This window comes from Podarcis gaigeae, assembly GCF_964106915.1.
Source record: "Podarcis gaigeae genome assembly, chromosome: 9".
NCBI classification, from domain to species: Eukaryota; Metazoa; Chordata; class Lepidosauria; order Squamata; family Lacertidae; genus Podarcis; species Podarcis gaigeae.
The window spans coordinates 64825690-64848435 of NC_139685.1; the positions used below are offsets into that span (position 1 = coordinate 64825690).

At 44.2% G+C, this 22746-nt stretch overlaps 1 protein-coding gene across 1 annotated transcript; it reads right to left on the reverse strand.

The window, feature by feature from the left end:
- Window positions 1-14220: 14220 nt before the first annotated feature.
- LOC310852679 (uncharacterized protein) lies at window positions 14221-21801 on the reverse strand. Its single transcript, XM_083756483.1, has 5 exons — window positions 21646-21801; window positions 18337-18407; window positions 18051-18098; window positions 16875-17225; window positions 14221-16541 (listed from the first exon to the last, which is right to left on the reverse strand). The coding sequence occupies exons 2-5, from the start codon at window positions 18397-18399 to the stop codon at window positions 14613-14615; spliced, it is 2391 nt and encodes a 796-aa protein (XP_083612609.1). The 5' UTR covers window positions 18400-18407; window positions 21646-21801; the 3' UTR covers window positions 14221-14612.
- Window positions 21802-22746: the final 945 nt, after the last annotated feature.

Consider the following 22746-nt stretch of genomic DNA (forward strand, 5'->3'; position numbering starts at 1 on the left):
TTTTGCGATGTCACAGCTGACAAACCGCTAGAAACCTTTGTGGTGGCACAGCAAACTTTCAATATTCACCAAACAATTGGAATGTGGAAGGGCTTTGAAGCAGCCCTGTTAATGAAGTCATGTTTCACTAAAGTCTCACGTATTTAGGGCCTCAAAATCTCTGAAAGTAAGAAGGTACTGTAGAAAAGAATTTCCCCCAGAAGAACAATGTCCAAAACTCATTGGGAGTCAGCTTGTCAATAAAGTTTTCTCTCTTTTTTGCACCAAATAGTTTTCACTTACTTTAAAAAAAAGTGTTTGTTATATATTTAACTGTACAAACTCTAATCGATAATAGAGGGTTGTTTCTTTAATGTAAAAGATCTAATCACTGAATGTTCAGGTTAAAAATCTAAACAGACTCTTCATGCTCACAACATTACAAAACAGTACTGAATATGTAGTCAATGATCTCTCCCTCAATTTTGGGCATAAAGATAAAGATAAAGATAAAGATAAAGATAAAGAGACCCCTGACCAATAGGTCCAGTTGTGACCGACTCTGGGGTTGTGGCGTTCATCTCGCTTTATTGGCCGAGGGAGCTGGTGTACAACTTCCAGGTCAAGTGGCCAGCATGACTAAGCCACTTCTGGTGAACCAGAGCAGCGCATGAAAACGCCGTTTACCTTCCCGCCGGAGCGGTACCTATTTATCTACTTGCCCTTTGAGGTGCTTTCGAACTGCTAGGTTGGCAGGAGCAGGGACTGAGCAATGGGAGCTCACCCTGTCATGGGGATTCAAACCACCAACCTTCTGATCAACAAGCCCTAGGCTCTGTGGTTTAACCCACAGCGCCACCTGTGTCCCTTCAATTTTGGGCATACGTCCATGAATTTTGTCCATGAATTTGCCTTATACACTTTTGAATCCACTTAATGCTAAGGGCAAGCAAATTCCATAAACCGGTCATTTAAATAAGTGCTTCCTGAGGTTTCCCCAGACATAACTGAATTTTCTGGACATAACCCAAAATCGGCAAAAATCCGGACGTATGGCAACCCAAAAATTTTGGTTAGTAGAGAAAGATTTCTGGTTGCTGGGCAGAGCAATCACAGAAGGCCACAGACCTAGTTACAGTGTGAACAGCATCCATTCTTTACAAGCCTAGATGACCCTCATAGTTTCTTCCAATCTACAATTCTATGATTCTATTAATTTTTTGGTATGTTGTTTGCTCTATGAGCTGCCCAGGGAACTCTTTTTGTGGGGCAGCTATAAAAATATAAAAAAATAAGCACAGGGTTGTGTGAAACTGTTCTAACATATTTATTGCTCATTTCTGGCTTCACATTAACTTTTCAGCCTCTCCCTTTCGTTTTAATAAAAAAAATCATACTAACGAAATATACAATATAAAGCCCTTTTTTCCTAGCAAAGTAGCTCCTGGCCCTGCTTTCTTTTTCTTTTTTAAAAGCCACTGAAGTCTTTGTACAAAACAGTTATTATATACTATATTGTAGATTTCGCAGGTATGTGATATATATACCTAATGGGCACCCTTGAGGGAACAGTAGTCATTACAGTATTGAAAAGCAAAGCCCTGGAGGCTCTGATGAAATTATAGATTTGCATTCTCAGGAAGCCAGGGCTTCAAATAGGAAGGGAAGTCTGCCACCATTCAGCACATAGACAAAGTGCTTGTTTGTAGGAGTCCCTTCTGCTAACAAACAGCCATTTCCCAGGTTTTATTGAAGGGATATAAGAAAAGCCACCCTCAGTGGCTCAGATATTTCTGCTCTCTTAAATCAGTGGCGCTCAGTGAGTAGGAAGAGATGGAATTGCCATATTTGTTCATCTACCCCAGTGCCTCTCACAACCTAGTTGTCCTACAGGTGCTGGCTAGAGCTGATGGGAACTGTGGTCCAAAACATCTAGACAGTAATAGTTTGGGGGAGGCTGATTGAGCTCATATTATCCCCTCCAGCCTCCCCAGCTGCCCTCTAGATGTCTAGGCCTTTAGTGTGGTAGCTGTCATGTGTCTGGAATTTCCTGGACATATATGAGATTCGTGAGCCGAAAATAGTGTCTGGGTGGAATTTACAGTAACCAGTTGAAATGTCCAGGCGTATGGCATCAGAAGTGTTGTTTTTTGGTGAATTTCCTTTAAAAATAGCTTAAAAACGGAATTTTCACTTTTTGAAATATGGCAACCCTATGATATTTCGCAGTCTGTATCGGAGTTGTTTTGAATATGTTTTTGTTGGTACAGGGGCGGGGTGGGGGGTATAAAGGAGAATTCCCAGGATGCCACAATCCATGTTTGGGGCAAGTACTATCTTGTGAGATAAGCCCAGCAGAGATTTAAAAGCACAAAATATGCAGCAAAGTAAAGCATGGGAATATAGGCTGTTAGACCTTCCAAATACACCCTTCCAAGCTCCTTTGAATGTTTCTCACTTCCCCTATCGTCAAAAAAGACTACACATTTATTAAATGGTTTACTTACAAATTCTTCAAAGGTCTGGTTCATGTGCTTTTTCTATACCTTAGTCAGAAAAGTTGCACAGGCAGTAAATCTGATTTAATTAACAAAGTGGTGAAAGTTCCTAAATTATTGGCATAGGAACACAAGAATGGCTGTTGAAAACCATACCAGCTTAGCCTCTTCACATGCTGAGTTCATCAGGTAGACTGGGGAGGGAACAAAGGCTTGATTACCTAGTTCTTTGCAATGTGAGAGGAAGTGAAGATCGCTAAGCCTGGCTGGGCAGATTACTCTATAGCAAGGTTTCCGAAACTTGGATTTCCAGCTGTTTTTGGACTACAACTCCCATCATCCCAAGTTAGCAGGACCAATGGTCAGGGATGGTGGGAATTGTAGTTAAAAACCACTGGAGACCCAAGTTTCAGAAACCTTGCTCTATGGTATTAACTCTTTCATGCATTAATTAGACTAAAGTGTGATGGTTCTATGAGGCTACTTATGGTATTCCACATTTTATTGTTTTATTGCTGTACGTTGGCCACCATGGACTCCTTTGGGTGGAAGGTTGGGATATGAATTAATTAAATAAACAAATAAATATAAACACACAGAATTTATTAGAGGGAGAGAAGCAGACAAGTGAGATAATTTTTAAAGATAAGTGAACTCTTCTAACTAAATTTATGAAGAATAGATATAAGGTAAAGTTTCTCTGTGTGGATAAATAGACATATATATAGTAGCATGTATTTAAGTATTTGTTGTAATTACATTATATTTCTGAGATTTAATAATAGTTAATAATATTGATAATAATTACAATTAATTATTCAATGCAAATTTTATGCAGTGTTGTAGAGTTCTGCCCCTGTATCTCATATAGATACAGTGCTTTTTTCTGGGGGTACGCAGGGGTACGCATACCCCTAAACATTTTGTGAATCTAAGTTTGACCTCATTGAGGGGCAGTATTTCAATATGAGTAGAAAAATGAGAGTACCCCTAAACATTTTTTTTTTTAGAAAAAAAGCACTGTATTTGTTTGAAACCTGCTTTGTTTGGATAGCAAATATTTCTGACAGGGAGTGGGAAGTAGTTACTTAAAACAGCATTTTCCCTTTCAACGTATCAAAATACAGCCATGGGTTTGACCCAGAGCTGTTCAAACATTTTCCTTTCTGCTGGATTGATTTTCTATTTCTATACAAGTCCTTATCCTGAATTAGTATTTCCCAAGAGCAACAAGCAAAAGGTTACAAAAATACCCCCACCCCTCCAAAATGAAAAGGATAGGCATCTCCAGCACAGACTCCTAAAATACCAGGTGCCAGGTAAATGTTCACATCTCAATGCAAGGCTTAAATAGAGCCGCAAGCAAATATGACAGGGGACTTTTTCTGCACGTCAAACAGTGTGGGCACAAATTCTTCAAGTTTAGGGATGGCAAGGAAATAACATCACATAACCAAACACATGGCCAAACCTCTGGACTTGTTTACAGCCACTGAAGAGCCTTTTGATTTAAAACATGGTGGTGTTAGTAGCAAGACTGGTGAGATGTTGCATAAGGCTTTTGAATAGCAAAGGGCTGGTGTCTTCCTTAATATAGAAAACACTCACTGTGGAACACTGGGGCATAGCTGTCAATTTACAGATTTGAAAATAAGGGATCAGCAGCCAAAATAAGGGATCAACAATTACTTTGATAAAATACATATTTTGTTGCATGCAAATGGCTTTAGATACCTATTAGGTCCATAAATTACCATATAGCATATATTCAATACAAAAACAACAACAATTTGTTATTGACAAAGGACAGCTGGACATAGAAAGGGCCCCATTACCTTCAGTAGCTTATTTAAGGGACATCATCAATAAGGGACAGCAGTGGGACATGGCGCTGGGATAAGGGACTGTCCCGCCAAATAAGGGACACTTGACAGCTATGATCTCTTGCCTTTATGCCACACCTTTCAAGGAAGTCTGGCTCTCAGGCTGTCAGGGGCTGGGCTGATGAGGAATGGTGGGGACAGCCGCCCCTCTTCCTGCACCGTCCCAAGAAGAGGAGGACAGTATAGATTTAGAACAGTGGTTTGCAGAAGGCCATAGTTCAGAGGCTGCAGAGGGCAGAAGCTGGGAAATATTGGAAGAGGAACATCAGGAAAAAGAAGCACCAGGGGAGAGACTCAGTGTCCTTGGAGAGCATTCCTGACCCACCCCTCCCTGTTGGGATGCGTCCAAGGAGACGAGGGCAATTGGCAGGCCCCCAGCAGGCTCCAGCCCAGCGTCCGGCAGTCGGGTGATCTCCAGTCCTTGGATCAGCATGTAACTGCGACTCGAGCTTCAGAAACCTTCAGAAGCTGAGCACGCAAGCCAGTTGAGAATAAAACTCTTTGCAACAGAAGGGCAGATAGAGGCTGTGTAAAGTGTATTTACAGGCATTTTATTCAGCATCAGGACAAAGAGAAAAACATGTCTTCTCCCCTTTGTGTCCAAACAAGCAGCATAAGCAAAAGCTATACACACAACGGAAGTTTCCAGCAAGCTGTGGTGGAATGTAAACAGACATGTGACATACAACAACTCCACACATCTGTTTAGGTGGAACGGAATATCGTAACAATCCCAAGACCAGACAGGCATTGAGGGTATTAGAACAGAGAGCTCAGAGGCAGAAAGCTCAGATTAGCCAATGCAGGAGTGACGACAAATAGGGTCGACGTAGGAGGGGTGGGACTTTACTTGGAGCAATGCCATATTTTGGGAAGGCTGCATTCCTTCGTCACTCTCTGTGAATTATTGCCTGGTAAGAACTTTTATCGTTTCTCTGATTCTTGGCTGCCTACGTGGGAAACATCTGATTCCCTGAAGCCTGACACAGGCCCATTTATTTAAAGCAAAAAGAGCTAGAAGCCTTGCAGCAAGGTCAATCTGATCTCCAGGTGATATAGTCCTCAAACTAGACCATGGTCATTGCTATGCAAGAAAGTGTGTCATTTAAACATAATCATTTTTCACATGTCTCTTGAAAATTCACCACCACTGCCCGAAATCTCCGTTCTGCACCTGGCCTTATTAGATCCCTCGGGGTTCTAGCAAAAAACACGAAGTTGATAGCACAAGTGTATCCTTCCCTAGACCAGAACGGGTGGATTTTGGGCTGTGCGAGTGGTTCAGACATATTGGGCGCTGAGCCAAGGGGGCTGAGCGAGGGAATGGGCTTTGGGAAGGAGGTGTGAGGGCTCTGGCAGGGCCTTCATTCCCAAAGTCTAGTTAGCATTTTCCCAGCTTTAGGAAGGAGGTGGGGGCTCTAGGACCCTGCCAGAGCCCTCACATCCCCTTCCCAAAGCCTGATGACTCCTTACCCACCTTTGGAAAGGCAGAGCAAGGGCCTCGTAGTACCACCAAGAGATAAGGGAAACCTTGCATAAGCACTGTAGTGAACATTAGAGTTGCTGTATTTAAAAGTATGGGTTTGAGTTGTGGCAGGCCTGGCTACTGATTTAGACCAAGGGTACAAGGTGTAACAGTAAGGGCAGTGGTTGAGGAGAAAATTCTCTCATTCTCTCTCTCTCGGCTGCATTCCTGTGGTGTTCCAAAAATATGGTTCTCACTAAAAGGCAAAATGAGAGAGTGGTCTTGTGTAAAGAACACTTTGAAATCCTTTTCCTTACTTTTCCTTCATCTCGCTCTTGGCGCTGTGTTATTATACTTGGGAAGCTGGGGCTCCATGCAATGGGAAGACATTTGTCTGCCGAAACAGTTTGAAAGCACAAAGGTTTACTATTGCCATGGCGTCCTCTTGGGCTCCTGAAGATGGAAGAGAGAGCTGTAGCCATGTGTAACAAACCTTAGCTTGAGGACATCTATTTTTTAAATCTGCAGCATTGTGGTCAAACACAAGAAACATATTTAGAACTCTGTACGATGTTTTGGAGTGGGTACTTCAGTGAGACTCTGGCATGCTTTCTGAGGCAAATGCTCCAAGTTTTATAAGTTGATGGCGAAGATTGTATTATACCAAGAGTTGTCTTGCCAGGGTGGTTTGGTGGCCTTGAATTACAGGAGAAATGCAGTTTTGAAGCAATTTAAAATTCAGTATGAAAATTTTGAAGATTCACATTTTAAACCACTGGGAGATAATTCACATGTAGCACTGAGCCAAGCCATAGCTTATTATGAACGTATAAGCATTGGTTTGGCTTAGCATGCCGTCCAAACCTTAACTCATGGTTTGTTATCTCCTGACAAACCATCTGCTCTGGGCCTGCAAGTTCACATATTCCTGCTAAGCCATAGTTTGTCTTAGCATTACATGTGCTTCATTAACAAAACATTTTTTTATGGTGCTTCAATGAAACAAATGACTGTGTGTTTTTAATAAATGTGAAGGCAATCCCCTGGAGAATCATCAAAACAATATTTCATCCAATAGACCTGAGCAACTTTACTGTCCCTTATTTTTCTCCTATGTGCCCAACCCAGGAGTAAAAGGAAAGAGTCATCATTTGCTTTGTCAACAGCTGGTGTCAGCTCCATTTAAGTAGAGGGAGAACATGCAATTTGCCATAAAGGTAAAATATACATTGCATTTAAGTGGTACCTAGTGAGGTAAGGAGAGGGGTCCACTCAATTAATGTTTTTTTAAAAATTTTTTTTAAAAAAACACCTTTCAGGCTCTAGTCATAAGAAGCAGACCCTTTATTTCAGCCTCTTGTCATACCTCCTGCAGTGGCTTCAGGGCAATTCACCGTGATGTTTCCTGCATTTCACCCTTCTGAGCAGCTTCACAGGTAGCTAGCCTGAAGTTCCTGTCTGGCTCACTGCCTCCTCCGCTGCTGTGACTCTGGAGAAGATGAGAAGGAGTCTGAGAGCTGACGGAGAATAACGACAGCTAGTATGGTGACGTCCATCCCTGGGATTGGAAGGTCCAAACCCAATGACTTCTCCAGATCACTGGCCGTGAAGAGTTCTGCTGGAGAGTGCTGCTCTCCTTGGTCCTCATCTAAAGACACCTCAGATTCCAGGTCTGGGTAGGGCTATACCATGGCAGACAATTTACCACCACCACCCAAAAAAATACCTGGGCAGTACCTCTTCATTCAAGCCCCTCTGGTACAAAATGGGTCCAGGAAACTCTGTTGGTAGTTTGTGACTTATGACTTGGGTATCTATTGTTGATTGGTTGGTTGGTTGGTTGGTTGATTAATTGATTGAATATGTATCCCATCCTTCCACCCTAAGGAGCCACAGGGCAGCAAATATATATACAATTTAAAAATGAAAACAAAGTAGAATAATAACAATCATAATCATATTTATATGCTGCTCCCAAGAAATGTTCCAAAACAGATTAAAACAATCTAAAAGACAATTAAAAATATACTTCCACATATTAACCATTTCCAGACTAAATATTATATATATATATATATATATATATATATATATATATATATATACACACACACACACACACATATATAATTAATAGATTTAATAACATTAATAATTCTGCTATATAATATCTAAATATTTGTGGCAACTCTTGGAAGTAGCCAAACCATACTGAAAGTCTCAGGGGAATTTTTGGAACACCCCTAATGGAAACACCTTTATTTTGGGGGATTAGTAATGGAGAAAATGTGCCTTTGAAACAGGTTGAAAGGTATTCCTTCCAGAAATTTCAATGAGCCTCTTCTTCTGGCTTTATTGATCTATTTAAATGGTCAGGACAGGCAGGCAAACCACCTTAACCTCAGTCATCCAGGAAGGATGCCTGATGGTATAAATACTCCAGCCCGCCACATCCAGAGGAACCTCACCTTCTGTGATCCCCAGGACAGGTGGAAGACAAAGCCGACTTTTAAGGTTCCTCCTTAAAAGCTTCTTTGACTTAGGAAGTCGTAACTTCTCAAGGAAACTTTGCTACAATAATCAGACCAGCTGTATTTTTTGCTGCACAGACTCTAGGGCAGAGCTTTCCAGACTTTTCACGTTGGTGACACATTTTTTTTTTTTTTAGACATGCATCATTTCGCGACACAGTAATTCAGTTTTACTAGCAAACCGGAGGTGAATGGGGAGCATTCGCACGACACACGTACACACTGCAGCTGACACACTAACGTGTCATGACACACAGTTAGGAAAGCTCTGCTCTAGGGTGCTCACCCGCCCAGAGTGGCTGCGGAAACCCAGCCAGATGGATGGGGTATAAATAATAAATTATTATTATTATTACAGTCATACCTCGGGTTACAGCCGCTTCAGGTTGTGTTTTTTGGGGTTACGCACCCGCCGAAACCTGGAAGTACCAGAACAGGTTACTTTTGGGGGTTTGGCAGTTGCGCATGCGCAGAAGTACTAAATCGTGCTTTGCGCCTGCACAGAAGCACTGAATTGCAACCCGCGCATGCACAGACACACTGCTGTGGGTTGTGAACGTGCATCCCACACAGACCACATTCGCAACCCAAGCATCCACTGTATTATTATTATTATTATTATTACTACTACTACTACTTTCACCCTGACGCCACCACCATCACACCCCAAAAATAATGTGATACCTTAAAGTTAGCTTCTCAAAAGCCTTGGGAGTGCAAAGGGCTTGTGTTAACTCCAGACACCCGCTGGAGCTCAAATATGGATGGTAACATATGAGGGGAGGGGGAATCAGACTAAGGCAGCAATCCTAACCATCCCTAAGTAAAGGTAAAGGGACCCCTGACCATTAGGTCCAGTAGTGGCCGACTCTGGGGTTGCGGCGCTCATCTCGCTTTACTGGCTGAGAGAGCCAGTGTACAGGTCATGTGGTGAGCATGACTAAGCCGCTTCTGGCGAACCAGAGCAGCACACAGAAACGCCGTTTACCTTCCTGCTATTTATCTACTTGCACTTTGACGTGCTTTTGAACTGCCAAGTTGGCAGGAGCAGGGACTGAGCAACTGGAGCTCACCCTGTCACAGGAATTCGAACCACCAACCTTCTGATCAGCAAGTCCTAGGCTCTGTGGTTTAACTGAATTACCCTTGGGCATTCCTTCCCATTAAGTATGAGAAGGGAGCTGTCTTCATTGTCTGTTCAGTGCTTGCTGAAGATCTTCCCTTTTCCACAAGTCTTTTAAGCAGAGATGTTTCCCAGTCTGCACCTGTATCAGAACTGGTTTTTTAGATATTTTCATTGTTCCATTAATTAGTGAATTAAAAGGGAGAGACATGTGTGTGGCATGCTCTTCCAACCACAGGACCCAGAGTTCTACAGTTCCTGGTGGCAACAGGTGGGGCCAGCAGGATGTGAGAAAAGGAGGCAGAAGCACCATAATCATCAGAGACTTTGAGAACCCAGGTAAGGGGCAATCAGGTGTGTTGGTTGGCAGGGGAAAAGAGCTCTGAGACTCAGTAACAGGATGCCCATAAAGAATAAAAAAGAAGTAGCTGAGATCTCTACTATCCTAGCCTACTCAAGGTTCAGTTAGTTGCCAGTCCTGAAACATCATCTTTATACCTAAAGACTGTGAGAATATTGTAGATCTGTCACAAGTTCCTTAATTCATCCTACTCCTGACTCCTAAGTCTTCCTTCTAGAGTACATAAATAATATTTTTTTACCCCCTTACACAACCAAGTTCCGTGTAGATTATTTTAGAAGTGCTTTCTACAAATTTCCATCAGGACTCAGTTCTGGAAAACCGCCCCCAGCCCCCAATTTCATTTTTTCTCTCTGATAAGCTTGCTTCTTTTGACAAACTTATATGGAAGGTTTGCACAGCACATCTTCAATTCAAACTGAAAGCAAACGGCATGATTCTTTTGACTTTAAGCAGCAGTGCCACTTGCTGGCCATTAAAAAGCATCACAGTTTATTCTCGCAGCAGCTTCTAGGACAGCGATTGCCACCAACAGATGTTGGACTACATTTCCCATCAGCCCCAGCCAACATGACCAATGGTCAGCGATGGTGGGAATTGTAGCCCAACAAACATGTAGAGGACAACAGTGGTGTGGACAGGCTGAGGAAAGATGGGAAGAGTCATTCCTGCAAGGTTGGGAGTGTGTTTTCAATTGGCTTGTGAGGAACCTAACTTTTGCCAACTTTTGGGAAGAGAGATCTGTGGGGGTGCTTTTTTGGCACACGTGCTGTGGGGGCCCTGCATTGTTACGTGGCCTCAGGCAACAGCCTGGGTCCTGCCCCTTCTTCCACGAAGGCACAATTCCCTGGCTGCCAGAGACAGCGTGTGTGTCATCATGTGCATGACGTGCGATGCGTGTGTGTGATGTTATGCATGCGGCGCATGCACAACATCACATCATCAGGAGGAGGCTGAGCCCAGGGCCCAGTGAGGTGCAGTTTCAATGGCTGGTGGCTCCTCCTCTCTTGCCCCCCCCCCACTTCAGCCCTATAGACAGTGCCGTCTTACCCATAGGCACTAGGGGTGTGGGGCACTCGGGTTCCGGGCTCTCAGGGGTGCCAGGCCAAGAGTCCAGGGCCCGAGAGTTGAGTCCGGGGAAGAGCCGCCCATCGGTCGGAGTGCCACAGCAGGCTCTTCTGCTGCAGGTGGCTCTGCGCCGCAAATTCGGGAGTGACTAAGCTAACGAGACACTGAGGCTGGCGGTCGGCTCTGCCATCCTACATGCCTGGGACTGGGCAACCTGGGGGGGGGGGCACCGGGCAGATCTTTGCACCCCGATGCCACATATGCTTAAGACAGCCCTGCCTATAGAGCTGGCTGCTGGTGAAATGTGCTGCAGACACCTATGGTGCTAGGAGTTGTTTGGAAACCCCTAATCCCCTCAAACAAGGAGAAGGGGACAACAGAGGACGAGATGGCTGGACAGTGTTCTCGAAGCTACCAGCATGAGTTTGACCTAACTGTGGGAGGCAGTGGAAGACAGGAGTGCCTGGCGTGTTCTGGTCCATGGGGTCACGAAGAGTCAGACATGACTAAACGACTAAACAACAACAACAGTCCCCTCAAAGACCTACAATTCCCAGAGTTACCTTGGAAGCAGGAGAGACTGTTAAACCACTCTGGGAACCGTAGCTGAGGAAGATCAAGTTAAACTGGGAAAGTATAAAGGGACGGGGGTACTAAATTGGGGGCTTTTGTCAACAAGACCCAGGCAGCTCTGTCCACCCGTGGGTTGGCTCGCCAGAAGAGGGAGCAGCTGGCCTGTTTATTGCTATTGTACAGAAGGTGATACTCTAAGCAGTGGTTCTAAGTCCAGTGGTTATCTGGCGACACAAATAGACATGCTGGCAAAGTTCATTGGGTACAGGCCCAGATATGAGTTTTGGGGGCTGGTAACATAAGCAGAGACGCGGGTAGCGCTGTGGGTTAAACCACAGAGCCTAGGACTTGCCGATCAGAAGGTTGGCGGTTCGAATCCCCGCGACGGGGTGAGCTCCCATTGTTCGGTCCCTGCTCCTGCCAACCTAGCAGTTCAAAAGAACGTCAAAGTGCAAGTAGATAAATAGGTACCGCTCCAGCAGGAAGGTAAACAGCATTTCCGTGCGCTGCTCTGGTTCACCAGAAGCGGCTTAGTCATGCTGGCCACATGACCCGGAAGCTGTACGCTGGCTCCCTCAGCCAATACAGCGAGATGAGCGCCGCAACCCCAGAGTCAGTCACAACTGGACCTAATGGTCAGGGGTCCTTTACCTTTACATTCACTTAACATAAGCAGAAGATTGGATATATTCCCCAATCAACCCCCATTTGCAAGCTTAACAAAATTTGGAGATTCAGGAGAAGCAGGTGTATGGCTGGATTGCATCATATATTGCATCATGCTACTCTCAGATACCCCCTTGGTGCCCATCAATGCCCCCTGGCTCCAAATATTGTGTGTTTATATTGAGAGGGTTTAGCTTTTGGGGAGGTTGTTTGGTGGGAGGGGTGTGTGTCGTTTGTTGCCTTTTATCTCTACATCCCAACTTGTCACACTCCTGCTTCTGTTCTCGGACACCTGCACCCAACAGGCATTATATCAAAACCATTCAACAGAAATGTATTAAACCAGGTAACTAATTTTTCGTTTACATTTTAAAGTTCTTTATTAGTAAATACAGAGTTGTGTTGTTGTTTTTTTAACTTAGGACCACTTGTATAAAAAAGGGATTAGAAAATAGCCCACATTTTCCCAATACAGCTATACATTTATTACAAAATATTACATACATCCTGTATTAATTATACCTCTGAGGCTGTGTAAACAGATTATGTACACAGGCATGTGGCAAATATCTTCTTTGCTTTCTTTCTGTCCAGTTGCTACAGTTAACAGACGTCTTTTCATTACCACACAGGTGCGTACTGGAGCTGGCTACTATATATTTGGAATCAGTGTTTGCCCTAGGCTGTGCATGGCTGTGATCTTTTTCTTTTGCACAAACAATGGAAAATAGGTCATCCTTTAGAGCTCTCATTCCTCAAGGACCAGTCTTGTATTTGGGGTGCTTCAGTTATTCAAATGAAATTTGGGGGTGTGAAGCCTTTTTGTATGTGAGCAACTTTGCTGCATAGAAAGACCAGCTCCCTCTTAGTCCTCGTTAAAAACGAGGCTGCATTGGCACCAAGGAAATAAACAGTCATGCATGCATTCACCACATTTAAATAGTGGAAGGAGCAATCGTGCTATAAGGCAGAGGAGGACCCACCCTCAAAAAAGAAAAAAAAATAAACTCCACTCTCCAAACAGCAAAAAATAAACGCCCAAGAACGGAGAGAATGGAATATATTCCTTGTTGTCTCTTCAGTGACGTCACAGGAACTGGCCAATTGATGCCAGTAACAAGGCCCAAGCAGCATGCGGAGAAGCAGGGGATTTCACTGCTGTGGGGCAGGGGCTAAAGTAAGTTCTGCTACGTCACTACTGATCTAATTTATTGAATGGAAGGGACACAATGTAGGGGCTCTTAAAATGTAGCTGAGGTTCATAGTGCAGGTGGTTCCCCAAGTACTTTACTGAAAGGCCTTCTTTTGAATGAAACAGGCATCAGCTGCTACAATGACAACCTGACCTGGGACTTTTATTTTGCTAATTCTGTGGATTACTGTTTCCAATAAGGGTATGCTGTGGTCTAAACCACTGAGCCTCTTGGGCTTGCCAATCAGAAGGTCAGCAGTTCGAATCTGCGCAACGGGGTGAGCTTCCGTTGCTCTGTCCCAGCTTCTGCCAAACTATCAGTTTTAAAGCATAGCAGTGCAAGTTGATACATAGGTACTGCTGCGGTGGGAAGGTAAACAGCGTTTCCGTGTGCTCTGGCACTCGTCACGGTCCTCCATGTAGCAGTTTAGTCATGCTAGCCACATGACCCGGAAAGCTGTCTGTGGACAAATGCCGGCTCCCTCGGCCTGAAATAAGATGAGTGCCACACCCCATAGTCACCTTTGACTGGACTTAACCTTTACCTTGCAAGACACATACACAACAGCCCCCCCCCCAAAAAAAAATCAGTGGTAGTTGCAGAAACAGATAGGGGTGAGGAACCCTCTTTTAGATGTTGTTGAACTCCTAACTCCCATCAGTCCCAGTCGGAATGGCAAATGGGATTATGGGAGTTGTAGGAGAGCAACATAGGGGTAGCCCCAGATTCCCAACCTGTGTGGCAGGCCAGTGCAGAGCTTGTCTGAGGCCTGGAACGTGAGTCTTGTTAGAATAAAGTTATAAACTCAAACACAAATGCAGCTGGTCACTGGAGGGGCCCCTCAAGCCATCTTAGCCCTCCAAGGCCTGAGGCAAGTCTATTCAGCTGTCCCCACTTCTGCATGGAACTGCCCTGTGTCAGGCAAAATTCCTGGTGGCTTCCACTGTTCTGAGGTGTTGTTGAAATATTTTAGTCTCCCTCAGAATTACTCAGGTGTTTTACCTGAGAAGGAACCTCAACATTTGCTTTGACTTGTGCTTTAGATAGAATTCCGTGGCAACTTGGTAGTGTGTCGAACCTCACGTGGTTTGTTCTGCTAATCTTACTCCTCAGAGAGGATCCATCTTGAATTTCACTTTAACTGAAATTCAGCGGTGACTCTAATTTCCTGTTATCAATATTCACATTGCTAAAAATGATAAAATAAATTAAAAGATGAGGTCGCATCTTGACCTCAAAATATTACGTAGAGTTGGGTTTCTTTTTAATGCTTTAATACCCATCCTGGCAATCGTTATCATCGTAATCGCTAAAAGGCTTATTATGATAAATGTCAAGCATTAACTTTCGGCTTTCTAGCTCCAAGCTCCTTGACCAGCTGTCGTCTTCCATACTTTCAGAATTGCTCTTTGTGTCCTCTCTGGATTGGCTGGATTCCCCTTCTATAGAACGACTGTTCTCCTCGCCTTTGGATTCACTGCTTTCTGTTGATCTGCTCTGCTGGCCTTGCCATTCTTCCGACCGGAGAGCATTCGAATCGCTGTCTTCACTGCTGGCGCTGTCTTGGGAATCTTTGCTGCTCTCAGATGACGCACTCTGAGACAACCTGCTGTCACCCTGGCTGGATTCCTCTATGTCCTCAGATGATTCTTCACTCTCTTCTGTAGATGTGCTCTTCTCACCTGATCTGCTGTGTTGTCTCTTAAACTCCCTGGATTCACTGCCCCTCGGTGGCACTTTTCCTACTTCTTCAGTAGAGTCACTCTCCTGCTCTTTAGATCTGCTAACACTGGGTTCATCGGATCTGTCGCTTATCTCTACAGATTTTTTCAAAGTCTTCTCATAGGAGTCCCTGCTGTCTTCAGTGGATTCACTCTTTACGTCTTCTGCTGATGCAGTGTCATCACCCTCTCTAGATTGACTGTTCTCATCCTCTCTAGACTGACTAGCCCTGAGTTCTCTGGACTGGCTATCTGCATCTTCCCTGGAGTGGCTGTGCGTATCTTCCCTTGAGCGGCTGGGTGCATCTTCCCTTGAGAGGCTGGGTGCATCTTCCCTAGATCGACTGGGCACATCTTCCCTGGACTGGCTGTGCCTGTCTTCCCTGGATCGGCTGTGCACATCTTCCCTGGAGCGGCTGTGTGCATCTTCCCTGGATTGACTGTGAGAATCTTCCCTGGAGTGACTGTGCTCATCTTCCCTGGAGTGGCTATGCTTGGCTTCCCTGGATCGGCTATGCACATCTTCCCTGGAGCGGCTGCGTGCATCTTCCCTGGATCGACTGTGCGCATCTTCCCTGGATTGACTGTGCGCATCTTCCCTGGAGTGACTGTGCGCATCTTCCCTGGATCGGCTGTGCACATCTTCCCTGGACCGGCTGTCAAAGGTCTCTTTGGACTGACTGCGGCTGTGCCCCCTAGATGAAGGCTTTACAGCCTCTCTGGAATGACTGGTTGCATGCTCTCTGGATCTACTGGGAACATTTTCTGTTGATTGACTAATATCTTCTACAGACTGGCTTTCTTCTTTGGAATCAGCATCCTCCTCCTGCAGGGACTTTTCCTCTTCAGGGCTGTGATCTTCATCTGAATCAGCATCAACATAATGGTATACTTTCCTGGCAAACTGTTCCACTGATTTGCTGTGATGTTTGGCTTTTCTGTGCCCATTTTCTCTGCTGCTTTCCTGGCTGCTTTCTTTTGAATGGACATCTCCATGAAGCATGTGAGAATCACTGTCATGGCTCTCAAAGATGTTTGGGTCATCTCCTTGCATTCCTTTGTCATCAAAATCATACCTCTCCTCTTGGCTGCTGCTGTAACTATCACTTCCTTGGTTTTTGCTGTAATCAGTAATGTGGTTATTCTCTTTTTCAAGGTCTCTGCTCTCGCTACTGCTGCTACTGCTGCTACTACTGCCATCGTGGTGTTGGCCAATAGCATTGTCGCCATCTTGCTCCCCATTGGTCACCCAAGTTTGTTGATCGTTTCCTTTGTTTGGAGTTACCCCATGAGTGCCTTCCTCATTATGTCCATCATCACCACTGGCACCCTCATCATTGGTCAGATCACTTCCTCCTTTCCCCATGAAAGTATACAAGACTTGATCAGGGGAATAAAGCATGCCATCATTTTCAACATCAAACTGTTCTTTGGATTTTCTGATATCGCTGTGGTCTTCGTGAACCTCATTTTGATCCTCCTATAAAAGACGACAAACGGGAAGATGAACAAAACTTTATTATTTCACGTTGTTTTTAGAGTTTCATAGGCCAAGTGGCACTCTTGCCTCTACCCCAACAAGCACCTGTTTTGCCAAAAGCTACAATGAGATTCAGAAGCAAGACATTTGAAGGCAGCCCTGTTTAGGGAAGCTTTTAATGTTTAATAGATTATTGTATTTTAATATTCTGTAACATCCATGTTACTGAATCTGACTGAAATGAGGTGACTAAACTTTCAGCTGCTTATGATGGGGAAATAATTCTGGCTACTTCAATTCAAAGGTTTATACGGTAACCTTTTAAATACCTACCAGAGATGTTCCGTCAGCAGACTGATCATTAGAACTGTCCCCATGGTCATAGTAGTCCTTGTCATCTGCCCATTTCCTCTGAACTGTCTGGTGGTGGACTCTGAAATAATTGCCGTCATCATTGTCCCGAGTGATCCATTCATGGTCATCTTCTGAAGAGCTCTCTAGGCTTCCACTGGAAACTTTCCTGATGAAGTTCTTGCCTTCACTGCTCTCATGGCTAGTGCTCACACATTCACTGACATCTTTCCTTCCATTTTCCATGCTTGTGCTTGGCCTGCTCTCTGTATCTTCATCACTAACATCTGTGGAATCAGCTACCTCATTCAAGCTTCCTTCAATTGCTGTAGCCTGTACAAAAGATGGACATTAAGGAATGCCTGGTTGCAGTTTTGTTGTTGCTTCTGTTCTTATGCATTAGTTATATGATAGTAAATGTCAAAAATAGTGTGGCTCCTATCACATGGTAGTATATCAGCCACCCCTAATGCTCCAGCTGTTTCATCCTACAACTCACATCATCCTGATCATTGGCCATGGTGGCTAGGCTAATGAAAGTTGAAAGCCAACAACATTTGGAAGGGCACATGTGCACAGGTGTATTTCTAACAAATTTTGTTTGTTTGTGTGACCTACTCCTTTGCTGGGCTGGCCCTATCATTAGGTAAAGTGGGGCAACTCCTGGGATTTTCTGCCACAGGTACCAGAATAACTTGGATGTCCTTGGGTACTATGCACCTTGACTTTGGGAGGAACCACCATTTGCTGATCTGCCTCAGGCAGCAGAATGTATTGAGCCTTTGCCTCAGAAGACCTAAGTGGAAGCTGCTCCCCAGCAACTGGTAGCAAAGGAAGACTTGCTTTTATCGAGGGCTGAGTTCCAGCTTGCCTCAGTGGGCTGTGTGACACAACAAAAGGCAACTCTTGGGAAAACTAAGGAGGAGGGCAAGAAATGCTGCCTAAATAATTCTAGTGCAGCAGTTGGCCAGGTGATTTCATCCACAGCACAACTCAAAATCTGAGGGAATTGGTTTTTTGGTTGGTTGTGTTGCACTCAATGTAACTTGATGATCTCAAATGGTCCTGGGGAGAGTTCTTTCCTGTTTCTGACTTCTAAAATAATTTTGTAGCAGAATTCATCAATTGATGAAAGAGAAAGCACAATGGCCTGCTTACCCAATGTTCCTCAGAGCTCCTGTGATGTGCACCTAGGTGTCTGGATACCTGGATATATTCAAAGAAGAAAAACATGAATGAATGAATGAATGAATGAATGAATGAATGAATGCTGTAGCTGTTAGAGAAATTATTCAGAAGAAAGTCAGCACAAAGGACACAAGCCAGTTGAAGTTACATGTTTTTATATCCTACTGATTTCAGCGGGTGAGCTGAGGACATACTTAAAACCAAACACGTTTAAAATGTCAGGGTTGCAATGCATTTTTTTTAAAAAAATACTTACAGGACGAGCACAGGATAGAGCCCACAGGGAGATAAACAAGAGTGCCGTCCTCTTCGTATTCATTTTAGTTTCTGTAACAACATCAAAAGCAGTGTGTAAAAATAGAAAATGAGCAGCAACTGTGTTGGCAATTTTTAGGTCAGAGATGGTAAAGAGTCCCTCATCACTGCTCCTTTTCACCATGCTGGTGCCAGAGTACACACCTGGCTGGTTTATGCAGAAAGACCTAGACCAGGCTTCCTAAGGCTAGTCATTTCTTTTTGCAGGGCAGAATGGCCCACTGCATGTTGCTAGCAAGTGGATTCAGCCCACATGCGGCCAGCTGCCAATTTCATGCCAGCTTAGAGCAACAAATCAGTATTGCTTGCTAACACTATGTATGATGTGCAACTATGCAACATGTGTTTTGAGCACACAGGCTTCACCAGGGCCGGCCCACTCGTGAGGCAAAATGAGGCGACCACCTCAGGTGGCAGGATCCACAGGGCCAGCATATCCTGATGTAGATCTTTATCCCCCCCCCCCAGGTTCTTGATGTAGATCTTCACTCACCCCTTCTTATCTGGTAGTGATAGGGATGGGGCCATTGCTTTGCAGTTGGCCTCAGGTGCCAAAATGTATTGGGCTGGCTGTGGTCTGCACTTTAAAGCACACCACATGGACAAACGAAACCGTGTTTTGAAAGAGAGGGCATGCCTGGAACTTTGTTTGCAAAATGTGTCCTCCTGTACATAATCTAGAGGCTGTGCACAGAATGTTGACTGCCTTTCTGAGAAGTATATTTTATTGTAAACAGCTTTGGGGGTTTTGCAATGAAGCAGCATACAAATTCTGCTGAATAAATAAAACATATAGAGCCATCGTTGCTTTGTGTCCCATCGTGCTTTCATAACACTTCAAAAGGTACCCCTGAAAAGGCTGAGAGAGAAACAGAGAATCGGGACCCGACACCTGCATTTTGGTATGACTCATAGGTGACTCACTACACCCCGCTCCTAAAAACTATGGAAATAGTCTTTAAAGGATTGTTTAATAAATAAATTCCTAACTGCGTGAAAGAAACAATGGTCTATCTCACACATCCACATAAGCACTCATAAGAACTAGTGTGCTGTAATGGTTAGAGTATTGAACTCGGACCTGGGATACCAGGATTCACATTTGCTCACTGAGTGGCATTGGGCCAGTCATTGCCTCTAAGCCTGACCTACCTCACAGGCTGGTGGGGACTGATTTCTTTTTAAAAAACAAATTTTAATTGGTTTTTAAACCGATAAAAGAACCATTTAACACCATTAAACACTTGTCCAGCAGTGCCTCTAATGAAGTTTGCCCTATCCATTGACTTTAGACGTAAACTTACACATTCAATCTTCAAACATATTGCTTAACGTAACTTCTCCACTGAGAATATTGAGTGGCTGGCATAACAAGATCCTGGTTTGGGTCCTTAATGTAGTTAAAGAAAGGGGTTCCACGTCTCTTGGAAGGTTATGCCTATTTGTTATGCCTTTAATTGCCCCCCTGTGTTTGGTAAGGCACTCAGATATTGCGATCCCAGGTATTATTTTCCCATATGTTCCGGGGTATTTCAGTCTGGTTCTTTTGCTGCTGAGCTATTGCTAATTGTGCTATGGTCAGTAGAAAGGATGCTACTGTAGTTCTCTGTGATGCGGTGTGGAGCCCAAGTCTATGTCCAAAGATAAGAGTTGCTAAGGCAAGGTGTTTTGGGGATTAATTGCAGAGAGGGAGAACCATGTCTGAGTGACTTGTAGAAAAGGAAGTACAGTGGTACCTCGGGTTAAGTACTTAATTCATTCCAGGGTCCGTTCTTAACCTGAAACTGTTCTTAACCTGAAGCATCACTTTAGCTAATGGGGCCTCCTGCTGCGGCTGCGCCGCCGGACCACAATTTCTGTTCTCATCCTGAAGCAAAGTTCTTAACCTGAAGCACTATTTCTGGGTTAGCAGAGTCTGTAACCTGAAGCGTATGTAACCTGAGGTACCACTGTACATAAAAGCAATAAATAGATACATAATGTGCCTTCTTTATTTTTAAGTGCTAAGCTTCCCCCCGCCAAAAGAAACAGACAAGAATGATCCTAAGTCACTCACTTGCAGCATGAGTTAGTAAATTTCATGATTGAGTTGTATGAAATAAAGGGAACAAACGCAATTAGGAAAGTAAACCAACCCCCCCCCCCAGGCCATTCCTTTTTACACAGCCACACACAATACCTTTGTACAGTTAGATTATAGATGCTACCACCAAGACAACAACATTGGGGAAACGATTGCAGCAGCTCCAGATAAGTGATCACCTGCACACAGTATTCTCAAATCACGTTGGGACTAATGATCCGTGGATGGTGGTCTATTAGGAGAAGGGGCAATTCCCCACTTTTTTTTTTACGAGTTGGGGGTGACTGTTGATTATTGGCTCTGGTTCCACCTGCAGTTGGTCTCCCTGCCTTTTGCCTTACTGGTCCTGATGGGCACCAGACACTACTGTGAGCGATAAGTGTACATGCACCCTTGTATTGTGGTTTGGAGCTGGCCCTTTCCTACTTGGTGCATGTGTAGCATATCGATCTCCTATCACAGATTCATCAGCATCACTACAACTGGAACTTTTGTATCGCCTGATAAACATGGAAGCACAATCCTTTGGAATGACGACACCATGTCTTTAGCTGAGATTCATCAAATGATTAGATAAGAAGTGGTGAAATGTCAAGAGATGAACATAAATGCATTAAATTTTGACCTAAGCCAGTGGGGCCACACATATTTCAACAATAAATAATGGAAGCCAGGTACTTATTATTAGCAAACATGGCATTAATATTACAGAATTACAGAATAGTAGCATTGGAAGAAACCCAAGGGTTATCTAGTCCAACCCACTGCAATGCAGGAATCTTGCTCATAGCTGTCCCTGGGCAGACTTGAACCACCAACCTTCTGGTTAACAGCAAGAGACACAGAACTTGTATTTTGGAAGCAAAATTTGTAGGCAAGATTCTCCCCATTTATTGTTTTGTCTCCACATGCATCCAAATTTACATTTTATAAAACACTCATTTCCATTGTTCAATGAGTATCAAAATGATTTAAAGACCCTTTTCCCATAAATCTCATAAACATCAGATAATGAGAACAGGGACTTAGCATTCTCCTTCTTCATCATTCATTAACGCTTCTTCATTAATCTCCCACATCTTTAAGACTTCTCATTAATACAGTTCCAGCAGGTGCCCCCTGTGCTGGCTTTAACTCTTAACACCATCGGAACAAGGAAGATTTTACCTTTGTGTCTGTCTCAATGAGGTTGCTCCAGGGTTTCCTTTTTCAAAATTGCTCCACCAAAGCACATCAGTTTGGGATCCAATTCTTGAACACCAGTTTTTGACATCTTCTATGACGGTGCACGAATTTAAACTCTGCTTCAGCTACAAAAGAGCCAATCAGCAGCCTTGAGGAAGAGAGTGATGTCATAAGGTGTCATCAGGCATCCAGGCCGCCCCCGCTTCCCTTCTGCCTCCAAATGGATGTTTTCCCTAAAAATAAGCTGTGGTTCTCAAAATGACTAGACCAGTTTGCATTTAATGAGGGATTTTGCTAAGGGTTCATTTAGATTTCTAAATTTATGCCACTTCTCATGCCTGCAGGTTTATGAGTGTAAACAATTGCAGTGTCACCCACATTTATACCCAGAGTGCTGTCATCCCCAGTCGCACTCGCTTCCTGCTAATATATGTATTATACCAGTAGACAGTTTGTACCGAAGTGCTTCCGAGAACCGTCTTTAGCATAAAAAGATCTGTGGGCTACCATATCTTCTCGCCTTACAGCCACCATGTGGGAGGATGCTTAGAACAGCTGCAACACTGAAATGAAACTGCTGAATTTGCCCTTTGCAGCTGTGATACAACCAATTGGCATGTTATAGATGCCAAGGGAAAGAAGTTTGCACCCAGCTAGGAGTTTCTTTAGCATGTCTGCTGTGACAGCTTAGGCAGTGGAAGAGGCAAGCCGTTTTTCAGACTCAGCTTAAAATTTCAAACTGAAAAGTAGGTTGTCTCTTCAGTGTGCGGTAGACACCATGCTGGATTAAACCCTGTGGAGGCCCCTAGGCAGTCAGAACTGGGGTGGGGTGAAGCCTCACAAGAGCGACAACAAGCAATATTTATGCTTCTACTCGGCTAAAGGTAAAGGTACCCCTGCCCGTACGGGCCAGTCATGTCGGACTCTAGGGTTGGGCGCCCATCTCATTTAAGAGGCCGGGGGCCAGCGCTGTCCGGAGACACTTCCGGGTCACGTGGCCAGCGTGACGAAGCTGCTCTGGCGAGCCAGCACCAGCACAGCACACGGAAATGCCGTTTACCTTCACGCTATAAAGCGGTCCCT